The 12,260-nt window shown below is 32.9% G+C and overlaps 1 protein-coding gene across 1 annotated transcript; it reads right to left on the bottom strand.

Moving 5' to 3' along the window:
• Window positions 1-6,297: 6,297 nt before the first annotated feature.
• LOC112501920 lies at window positions 6,298-7,680 on the bottom strand. Its single transcript, XM_025105691.1, has 2 exons — window positions 7,309-7,680; window positions 6,298-7,190 (listed from the first exon to the last, which is right to left on the bottom strand). Exons 1-2 carry the CDS (start codon window positions 7,678-7,680, stop codon window positions 6,588-6,590), a joined length of 975 nt encoding a protein of 324 aa, XP_024961459.1. The 3' UTR covers window positions 6,298-6,587.
• Window positions 7,681-12,260: the final 4,580 nt, after the last annotated feature.

Genomic DNA, 12,260 nt, shown 5'->3' with positions numbered 1-12,260 from the left:
TATTGGGTTATAAATATTTGAAGTCTTTAAGTTTGGTATGTGATTTTTTACATATCGTATATTTGGTCCGGTCTATTCACTATTGTGTTTTTAAAGTCAAGATATGTGTTGAAGATGAAAAATAGTACATGTACATCATCTTTTGAAGGAGACATATCTTTATGTGGAGTATTTTTTATTCTTAAATTTGTGTCAGATTTCTTAATATTTCCATCGTTATTATTACTCATTTTATTTAGTTTTACAATTTTATTACTAAACAAATCTCTCTCTCAATATATATATATATATATGTGTGTGTGTGTGTATATTAAAATTTCACTAACTATATTTTATTTAATTTTTTCGAATTATTTGAATATGATTTGTTGATGATTCTATTAACAATTAATATATATTTATATAGATAATCATCAGATCATTAATCAAAGCACTCATACTACCGCGCAACGCGCGGTTCCCATACTAGTTTACATAATTATACACGGTTCTAATGGACCATGTTTAAATAACACCATGATCAACTTGTGAGAAGTTTCAATATCATATGTAATTAAATGTAATAAAAACACATAATCATATGTGATTAAATACATGTTGTGTTGACCAATGTATAGCGGGCAACCTTCCATGTGGTCTTGGTTGCATTCACCAAGTTGCCCACGTCCTTTTTGACTAACATGTAATGTGGTATGATCTTAGAACTTCTTGTATCCTCGCCAGTTGATCAACTTTTTGTATGACCCCCTTTATATATATATATACATATGTGATGCTAAATCAGAGACGCGAGCAATTTTCCATGCGATCTTGGTTGCGGGCCAAGTCGCCCGTACACCACTAAGCCCCCTTATAAGTATTATCACATGTGATAAAAGTGTTGTTGATATGATACTATAACCCGTCAAGACTATCACATGTGATGCTAAATCATAAATGCAAACAACTTTCGGCGCGACCTAAGTTGTAGAACACGTCGTACGCACATCACAGGGTCCCCTCACGCGTATTATCACATGTGATAAGGGTGTTATCGCGATCTTGTAAAATGAAGGTGTTCTCGTTTGAACCTACACACACACACACACACATATATATATATATAGAGAGAGAGAGAGAGAGAGAGAGAGAGAGAGAGAGGGTCCCATTCTTTTGTTAACCAAAAGATTAATGTAAACTTTGTTAACCAATCTCAACTGTCTACAATTTCAATCAACGGCTTATAATAATCGAATGTTTTTAATATAAGTTTTGGAAGTGAACACGCGCCATTGATAGCTTTCATATGTGAACAAGGATATAATAGTAAATTGATTTGTATAGTCAAATTAGGAAATGGAATCCACATCCTGATTAGCAGAACCTGAAATCACGGTATCACAAATTCTGGATATGCATGTTTAGTGTCAATCTCTTATGTTAATTGATATGTGTGTGTGTGTTCATATATGAATATGTCTTATGATACCTTATGACATTCCTAACACAGTCTCTTTTGATAACTTTTTCTCTGGGATTTCTTCATCTTCATTTGAATATATTCCACTTATAATGACAATACATTTTAGTTTTAACCATAAGGGTGGTGCCTGATTGGTTTGATCTTGACTCCAAAGGTCAAAAGTACCAGGAGGTCCCATGTTCAAATCCAATGAAGAACAAAAATCCCCTTGTGGCCACGGATGTTCAAATGCGGTGACTCCGGGCTATCTGCAAAACAGTTGGTCGTCTTGGGATTAGTCGGCTCGCATGACGTTAACGGGTTGATATCCAGGTTAATAAAAAAAAAGTTTACCGAGTTCACCAACGAACATATGTTGAATGCGATGAACATGTTACCCAGATTGTTATTATACTGTTTGCATATAGTAAACTTCATGAAAAATTTCGTTTGTGAACACAGATTCAAAAGTTTGGTAAGTCACTACCAACTCAACACGAAACCTAAAACCCTAATACGACCTGCATAAAAAAATCTACAATAAAAATTTAAAAAAAATAATTAAGATGAAAAACCCAAATCACTTACGATCTAGACTATGATTTTCGAATTCTTGGAAAACCGACCTACAAGATGAACGGTTACAATCAATGTGAACATTTGAACCTTCAACATTATTAGGATCAACCAATTCTTCAGTGAATGACGTCTCCAAAGGCAGATAGTTCTTAATAACAGGTACACGCACCATGACATAATATCATAAATTATTACAAAATGGTCGGTTAACTATAACCATCAAGTTGAATGCGTTTAAGAAAACTTGGAAGAAAATAAATTATCTCACATAATTAAAATCTCACCCATAATTATTTATGTATGAGATAATTAAGAAGAGAAGGTTATGTTATTAAATTAAAATATCTATTTATTTTTATTTTTCTTAAAATGACATAAACATCTTTTCCTTAATAAAGAAACGTGGGATGAAACCATACAAATGGGTGAAACGTGATTGGTCCCGTAAAGTTAACAAAGTTAATACCAATGTCTTGGTTAACAAAAGAATATGATATATATATATATATATATATATATATATGGAATGGTTCAAACGAGAACGTGAGAACACCTTTTTACTATAGACAATCACATGTGATATTATTATTCCATCACATATGATACACATGTGATAGTAAATCAGAGACACGAACGATTTTTGATGTGATCTTGGTTGCGGGGCAAGTCGCTCTTACACCACTAAGCCCCCTCACATGTATGATCACATATGATAAGGGTGTTGTTGATATGATATTAAAATCCATCAAAAAACCATCACATGTGATGCTAAATCATAAATGTAGACAACCTTTGGCGTGGGCTAAGTCGTAAAACACGCCGTCCGCACATCACAGGGTCCCCTCACGCATATTATCTCATATGATAAGGGTGTTCTCGCGTTCTCGTAAAATGGAGGTGTTCTCATTTGAACCTCCATATATATATATATATATATATCATGTTATTTGTACAAACCGTACAAACCTTATTCAATCAATCATAATTTTTCATTTTTTTGTAATTATGAGAGGTTGACTAATCATTTTTATTGTGGAGGGTGTTAATCATGAATATTATCATCTTCATTATTTTAATTTTAGAGAAATATATGAAACAGTTTCATTAAAATTTTATTAAGTATTATATGAAACAATTTCATAACCATATATGAAACAACTTCATCAAAAATAAGTACTATATAAAACAATTTAACAAGATCAACAATTTCATGATTTTTTTTATAAGATTAAACAATGAAATCGATGGATGAGGGTGGTTTACACGGTTTGTACAAATTGAGTGGTTTGCATTTGATCTCTCCTCTCTGAGAGAGAGAGAGAGAGAGAGAGCGAGAGAGAGAGAGAGAGAGAAATCCAGATTTAGGAGAAAATGCTAAAAATTTGAAAAATCGAAAACACCTCATCAAATGTTTGATTAATAAGGGGGTGTTTGGGATTGCTTATACAAACAACTTATTTACTTATTCCGGTGTGACATCCGTAATAAACACTTTTGAGTGTTTGAATAAACAACTTATACCGGTGTCAAACCGGTAATAAGAAGTTTTTGAAGAAGTTAAACCATTTTGACTTGTAATAAGTTGATAATTACTTTGATTTGTTTAAGAGGGTATGAAGGGGAACTGAAATGGCAATTAACGTCCCTCTGAACAACGAGATGACCTACATTTTTCAATGGGATGGCGAGGGTATGACACAGTTGGAGTTGAAAGAAGGAATTTATATATATTAAAGAAGAAACCAAGTGTAATGACGTGACCTCTTCTCAAAACTAGAAAGTATTTTATCCATTTCTTTTTTTCTCAAGCTTCTCCTATCTCAATATTTATTTTTTTATTTTTGATATTCACATTTAAGATCCTTTAATTAGGTTACTTTAACCTACTCATGTTCTCTTTAATAATGCTCTTTTAACTCTCATTATTTCTCTTTATTCGGTTATAATTTTTCATCTTCTTTTCATGGTACACCTCTATGATATTCTCTCTATTAATCCCTCAATTCTTTCTCTCTATTCAGTGATAACTCTTATTATTTCTTTCTATTCAGTTATAATTTTTCATCTTTTCTTCAGGGTACACCTCTATGATAATCTCTTTATTAATCTCTCAATTCTTCCTCTCTATTTACTTATAATTTTGTGGAGACGATTTACATTTTTGTTAATTCGAGACGTCATTCAATAAGATAAATCATGGTATGGGTTTATGTAAGTATAATATTTCGTGTTTTAGTCGGGGACATTCACAATAAAGTTGGAATTATGTAGGCATATGAATATTTGTGTGTGTGAATAAAGTGACATATGAATCCTTGATGAAATAAAATAACATTGTTTAAGGATAATAATCTCTCAATTCTTCCTCTTTATTCAGTTTTTTGTGAAGGTGATTTGCATTTTTGTTGATTTGAGGCGTCATTCAAGAAGACAAATATGATATGGGTCTTTGTTATGTAAGAATAGTGTTTCGTCTTTTAATTGGAGACATTAACACTAAAACTGGAATTATGCAAGCATATGAATCATTTCTTTTGTGTAAATAAAGTGGCATATGAATCATTGATGAAATAAGATAATGTTTTTAAGCATATGTAGATTATAAAAAGATAAGTATTTTTTTATTTGTTTATCCATGAACTCGGATACACGTTATGCTAGAATATTTTTTATTTCATCAATGTTTATAGTTTGAGCTCATTTTATTATAACATATAAAATATTTTTTTCATCAATGTTTGCTCCTCTTTTTGAGTTTTTTACTTGGCAAAAAGTTACAACGAAAGAAGTAGTGAAATAATGTCAGACAACAATCGGTAAGTAGTTCCAGAAGCCCACTTTGGGCCCATACAACAATAAAACCTTAGAAGTCAATTCTATTTGATGGACGCATGATGCCTCATTCTATGCTGAATAGATATCAGACTGTATTTTAGTCTAAACATGTATAAAAATTATCTTTTAATCTTTTTTTTATCAACCATGTCTACAACAGGCAATAAGGTAGAAAACTAAGTATATATTGGTTATAATTTACACTCAGTTATCACCAACTACTACTGGAACCATGCTCCCACTGACAACTAACAAGAGTCAAGACTTTTGATGGCTTACACCTCCTAAAACATGTATTTACATGTATGTCATTACATTTATTAACATTTCACATTATAATATAACTAATTATCAATACATATTACACATATCTCTTCACACATAATAGTCGTATATTGTTGAGTTTCAGGTCACGCTTGCTTGAACAACTAACCATACTTAATGCTGATAAACAATATTCATCATCAATCAGACAAACAATGCATAAATTATCCACACTCCTGTCGTTATTATTACTCATTTTATTTAATTTTACAGCTTTATTCCTAAATAAATATCTTTCTCTCTCTCTCTCTCTATATATATATATATATATAAGGGTTCAAACGAGAACACCTTCATTTTACGAGAACTCAAGAACACCCTTTTACAATAGACAATTACATGTGATACTATTATTCCATCGGTGCTAACGATTTAATAACTATCTTTGTAGCTCCAGAATGTTTCAGTTTATGCTGGACAGAAAGACCCTATGAAGCTTCACTGTTCCCTAGGATTGGCTCGATTTGAGCTATGGACGAATATGCAAGCATACGTTTCATGCTTGTTTACATATGATACACATGTGATACTAAATCAGAGACGCGAGCGATTTTTGGCACGATCTTGGTTGCGGGCCAAGTCACCCTTACACCATTAAGCCCCCTCACATGTATTATCATATGTGATAAGAGTGTTTTTGATATGATACTATAATCCATCAAGACCATCACATGTGATGCTAAATCATAGACGTATACAACCTTTGACGCGACCTAAGTCGTAGAACACGTCTTCCGCATACCACCAGGTCCCCTCACGCATATTATCACATGTGATAAGGGTATTATCACGTTCTTGTAAAATGAAGGTATTCTCGTTTGAACCTCTACGAATATTATATATATATATATATATATATATATATATATATTATAAAATGTCCAAGGTATGGTAAATATTGCTTTTTGAGCATCTTTTTTCAAGTCAAACTTTGTTGTCCGAAAGGGCAACATCATGTATCTTAGTTTAAGCTATAGAAACCAAAAGTACACTATCAAGTATCAAGTGAAAAATGACTTTCATCACCCATAACCAAAAATTAAATTAAATTAAATTACCAAAACAAGATATTTATTATAAATTAAAATTAAAAAAAAAACAAAATAAACCCTCCCTACTCATACCCTATTTTGATACTTTGATTTTCTTTTTTCCTTTTCTTTCTGCACAAGTCTAATCTCTTTCTTTTTTCGACAAAATGGATGAATCTCGAACCTACAAGTTTTCCCAATTAAAGCAAAACTGGCAAAAAGATCGAGACCCAGAACCCACAGTCCCTACCTATTAAGGTAAAAAACGGCAAAAAGACTCGACCCCACAAACCCCTACGATGAGTGAAACCCGAACCCGGCCATGGTCCCTACCTATTTCGGCATATCCATGAACCACCAAGACCAAGACTCGAACCCTAACTATGGGTGCACAAGTCCAAAAGCTTCTTCCGACCTTCAACAATCTCATCAAAAAAGTCGTCAAGTTGCACAATCATATTTTCAATTCCACATTGCAACCCCACAAAACAGCTTTTTAACTTTTCAGCCCTTTCACTTACGTCAAATTCCATTCCGGTCCCTTTCATTCTTTCCAGCTCTGTTTTCAGGTCGTCGATGGCGGTTCTTGAATTCCAGAACTCGTAAAGCAACACCCCGTTCTGACCGTCTTCGTTTTCTTTCACTTTTTCGTGTAATCTGGTGGCGGAAACCATGAAACCCGACCCGAAAACGTTTTCGTTGTAATTCATGGCGTTGTTGCCATGGCAAGACGAAGAGAAGCTTGTTACAGGCGAACAGTAAACCAGACCACTTAACAAGATCATCAAAAGCAACGAATTCGTGTTCCGTAATGCGAAAAGCACGCCTCTGAATCCATTAAACCCGTTGAATTTCGATTCGATCATCACGTTCTTATCGAATTTCATCATCAACGGTTGAATTCTCGTTCGGATCAATCCCCTGTTTTCTTCCTCCAATCCAACTCTCTCCCTCTGACACCCATTGATTGCTCTAAGAACCTGTAATAAAAATCCAATTTTTTTCGACCAAAATGATCCGTCAGTTTCACGAATTCAACCTTCAATCAACTCAAATTCAAGAAATAAGAAATGGGTTCGTTTCGATTGATTCAATTACCTGTCGAGACAGTTGTGGGTTTAAGAAACGGTGGTTCTCGAGGGTGGTGGCGATGGTGACGGCGGCGGAATAATAGTTTTCCATGTTGGTGATGCCGGATTTGATGACGTGGCAGACTTCCCAAAGGCGGGCGCTTTCATCCATGTATTCATCGAGCCACTTTTCTCCGACCGGCAAATGGAGTTTCTGGACGACGGCGATGAGCTGCGAATGGAAAGATTGGAGGGAAGCAAGAACATGTTGAAGGAAATGGATGGACATGAAGTTATGAGAGTGAAAAGATCGAACAAGATCATCGAGGCCTTGAGTCACGAAGTTGTAGAACCCATTGACGGACGTGGCGGCGGCGGCGGTGGTGGAGGAACGGTGCATCATGATGGTGGTGGTGGTGGTGGTGGTGGTGGTGGTGGTAGAGTGGGAAAAAAGGTGATGGAGATTGTTGGGGTATTTAAATGGGGAAGGGGAAGCATAAAAAGTGAGTAAAACTTGGGGCTTAGCTTTTTATGGGTCTTGGAATTATAAATTTAATATTTAAGCTTTTTTTTAATTAAAAATAATTAAATATATTTTTTAAGTTAATTTATAATTCAGACAACAAAAAAACCTTATCCATTAAAATCATATATATATATATATATATATATATATTCCCAAATATCATTATTTTTCACAAAATATTATTAAAATTCTTAAAAAAACCTATTTTTAACAATAACAAATCACGAATATAAAAACTGTCTTAAGGGTTGTTTGTTTACATATTAATAGTTTTATTAAGAGGCAATTTCAGAATCGTTAAAAAATGAATTTTATTTGACAAAAAATATCTGTCTCTTAATAATTTATTTTAAAAAAGAGAATATATTTGAAAATATATATGGTTTGATGGGTTAAACTTAGAAGCTCAGGTTTCTATATGGTGAAAAGGATTGGTGGTTGGGTGCAATTATGGGTGTTTCAAATAGAGTGGATGGGATGATTGGGAATCTACCACTTTTTTTGTGTTCAATGGCCACAAATGTACTAAGACAACATTTTTCAAGTTTTTTTTATTTTATACATTTTTTTAATTATTTCTATCATATGCCCTTTTCGCCTTTTTATTTCATTCTTTTTGTTCTTAAATCGAATATAATTCGGTCCCTATTCTCGACTCCTGAGCTTCGTTAGAGTCGGTACACGAAAAGGTGTATACGATCGTTTTTGTATTGGAATGGTGCGATAGACTGTTTGTTTCGGATCATAACGTAGGATTGGTGGGAGGATACTGTCACGGAAGTGGTAAGAGGAGGTTAGGGACGAAGAAGAGGTGACAGGAGTTGGGAAACGAGTTTTCTCTCAAAGGGTATAATGGTCATGTTTGTTTGAAAATGGTTTAGGGGTATATTGGTGATTTTTTTTATTAACTTGGATATCCAACGCGCTATGCGAGCCGACTAATCCCAGGGCGACCACCTGCTTTACACATAGCTCGGAGTCACCGCATTTGAACCTCTTTGGCCACAAGGGGATTTTTATTTCTTCTTGGATTTGAACCTGGAACCTCCAGATACTTTTGACCTTTGGAGTCAAGCTCAAACCAATCAGACACCACCCTTGTGGTTTATATTGGTGATTTTAATGGTGTACTGTTTAAATAATGATTAATTTAACTGAAACATACCGAAAGCAATGAAATGCAAGAACAAAATGTTGCAAACGTCGATGATGGGCAAAAGTGAAAGCTGTAGAATAATCTAGGGACCGATTTCGTAAAAGGATGAACCTAAAGAAAAATAAAGTTGTGTGCATTAGAGGAAAATTGAAATTGAAATTTAATTTTTTTCCTTTTTTTGATACTAATATGCGTAAAAGATGCGAGAAAAGCAGATAAAAAGAAGAGACATGCGAAAAACATGAATGCTTTTTACAGATTTAATTCTTTTACATCAACGGCCGACAAAGATAAACATGAAAGAAACTACTGAATAAAGAAACAATACAGATGTGGTAAGCAGGATACATGTGAAAGAGCATCAAGTCGTTCAGGTTCTTCCCACTATGTTCGTTTCAGAATGCAGTACAGAATCAATATCGTTGTTTCAGACATACCATCCGTTAACTTCAAGACGATAACAAAAGCATATAACGGAAGTAAAATGTGTGATGCTCATGTGATAAAAACTTTTTTGTTGATCTTTTTGCTTGCACGATCCGACAAAGATAGACATTAAAGAAAGTGACATAACCAATAAACAAAAACACAGTACGTGAGATTTACGTGAAATGTGCACATGAAAAAGGACTTTTCTTTGAGTGGTGATGTTGTTGGCAGCTCGTCACTTTTACATTCTCATATTCAATTTAACGTGACATATATTCTAACCTTTTATTTATAACACAATTTTAAAAATTAATTATCAAATACTGATTCGACTAATATCAAACTACTGATTAGGAATATAAATAAATGCTAACAAATAAAAAAAAAAGACAAACAACAAGATTCATCAACAAGATTTGGCATCATTAACTTATACTGTATCAATTGGTTTCTTATTTAATTAAAAACCCAAATATTTTCTCTTAAAATATTCATTTATTTATTCATTATTAATCAATAAATCAATCAGTAAATCCCAATTTTCCAAAGAACAGAAATATGCGTATATTTGTCATAATTTTTTTTACTGTATCAGATGTGGATAATTAATTTCAAAACGTATTAAACCAACATCGTTGATATTGGTTTGATGTTCTGAACAGATGGTTGTTGATTGATGTATACAATATGTAACATTTACATGGTTTGTCTTTGAACCTCTGTATCTGTATCTATATCTGTATCTGTATTTATATCTGTATTTGTATTTGTATCTGTATATTGGAAAGTAATTGAAAAAAATAGAAAAGAAAGGGCAGCTACTTTAATAAAAGTCCACTGTGGTTGTAGGGGAGGGGTATGCATATAATCATAATTTAGCAAACAAAATCTAAGAAAGCTCTTAATTCAATGATGCAACATTATGTTTCTTGGTTCAACACAATTTTTGACCCAAAATCTCATTCTTCCATTTTGATTTGGTTTCCCCCTTTGGAATTGAGTGCCTTTTCATCAACCCAATACCAAAATTCAAACAATTTTTTATTATTTTATTTATCTGATATTCAAATCTGAATTCAAAAACGCTGTGAAACAATCAAACAAACCTGAAATGTAATGGTTTCAGAAAAATAATAAGGTATTATAACGAAGCTAATTTGACAGGTAAGTTTACATCTTATTATTGTATGTCAAAATTAGACAACACTAGAAAAGTACCCGCGCAATGCAGCGAGACGCATCTCGATTTTAATGTTCTATTTTATTATTTGTCTTTATCGATGTTACAATACGGTTTTATGTGTTTTTAAGAAAACAATAATGATATTATTTTTGAATAAAATATAAATTTGAAGATATCATAAGATTTTGAAAAAATATGTATCAATGTTAATATCAAATCAACTATTTAAAAGTATTTTTTATTTTTGTGTAATTTCTTTATTTTTTTAATTATAATTTAATTTAAATTTTTAATAACGAAATAATTTATTTTTGGTTTAATAATATAACATTATATAAAGATAATAATTAAGTATTCTGTTAGAACTCAATGATTATCAAATATAATTTATATTTAAAATAAAATGTTTATCTTGTATTTGACTATATTTATCTGCAGTTAGTTACACGAATTCAAATATAGAGTTTTAATAAGTTGTACTTACGCACAATATACTTGCAATCTTGAGTTTTAAGTAATATGCATTAATAAATAGTACTTTACGCATAAAAAGTGATTTTTAAGAGTTTTTGTCAAATGCTTTATAATTAATATAGTATAGATAGAAAGTGGAAACATCTGAAAACTAAATCATCTTATTAGTCTTTTTATAAATCATTTTTAAAGCCGAATCTCCACAGAAAAACACTGTGAAGGTTATTTTCAAAGTATTTTCCTGTGAAATTTCAAGTGTAAAAATCATATCTCACGTAATTCCATATATATATATATATATATATATATATATATATATATATATAAAGGTTAGTATTGAATCTTCATGGTACAATGTTCCCATGAAGCATGGTGCATTTAATAATAATAGTTTGTTTGCTTATATAAAGGAGATGCATGATGAGGTTCCTGTTGTGGTGATTATATTTGTCCTTCAATTTAAAGACATCTTTCTTTTTTTTGGGCTCTTATTTCTTTTCTTTAAAACTAGTATTTAACCCAACCCCTTTTTTATTTACCTCATATTTTATCTGTATTTTATTCGTTATCCGTATTTTCGATGTTAAATTTCTTCGAGTATACATCAGATGACGTAAAACCGGAGTTTATTTACTGGGGTCTCGAGCTTCTCTGGCCCTCTGTGTTTTCCATCGGTAAACAAGATAATGATACGGGGCCTGCCCAAAAGGCTCTAAATAGCATCTTGGTCCAACAACGTGGACACAGAGTAGGTATGTATGTCATCACTTGTGTCACTGATAGAGAATTAGGATTGAGACACATACATTTGGTCCGTGAACAGGACTAGAGAAACGAGAGTGAAAAAGCTTGCAAAAAAGTTGTAGTAGAAGGTTTTAGGGTTTATGTTTGACATGGGTAGTTTAGTAATTTACTTATATCATCACACTTTTCAGGTTTTTGTTCCAAGTCCTGCCTAGTTTGGTGTCACGGCAAACCAGGGGCGGACCTGTATGGGAGCATACGGTGGCACGTGCCACCGTATTATTTCGCCTCCAAAGGGTAAAATTTTTAGGTTTGTTAACGGTGCTACCGTATCGTTTCGGAAGGTGCTACCGTATTTTTTATAAAATTCAAAGAATGGTGCTACCATATCATCATGAAGGTGGTGAGAAGAAGCAAGAAGACGCCGGAAAACCAGAGGATGCGGCGGCGGTGATGGAGATGAGGAAG

The sequence above is a fragment of the Cynara cardunculus genome, unplaced genomic scaffold, assembly GCF_001531365.2.
Source record: "Cynara cardunculus var. scolymus isolate 2C unplaced genomic scaffold, CcrdV1 Un_Scaffold_689, whole genome shotgun sequence".
Classification (NCBI taxonomy): domain Eukaryota; kingdom Viridiplantae; phylum Streptophyta; class Magnoliopsida; order Asterales; family Asteraceae; genus Cynara; species Cynara cardunculus.
Note: the sequence above shows the minus strand (reverse complement) of the source record. Positions and strands in the feature narration are given on the sequence as shown.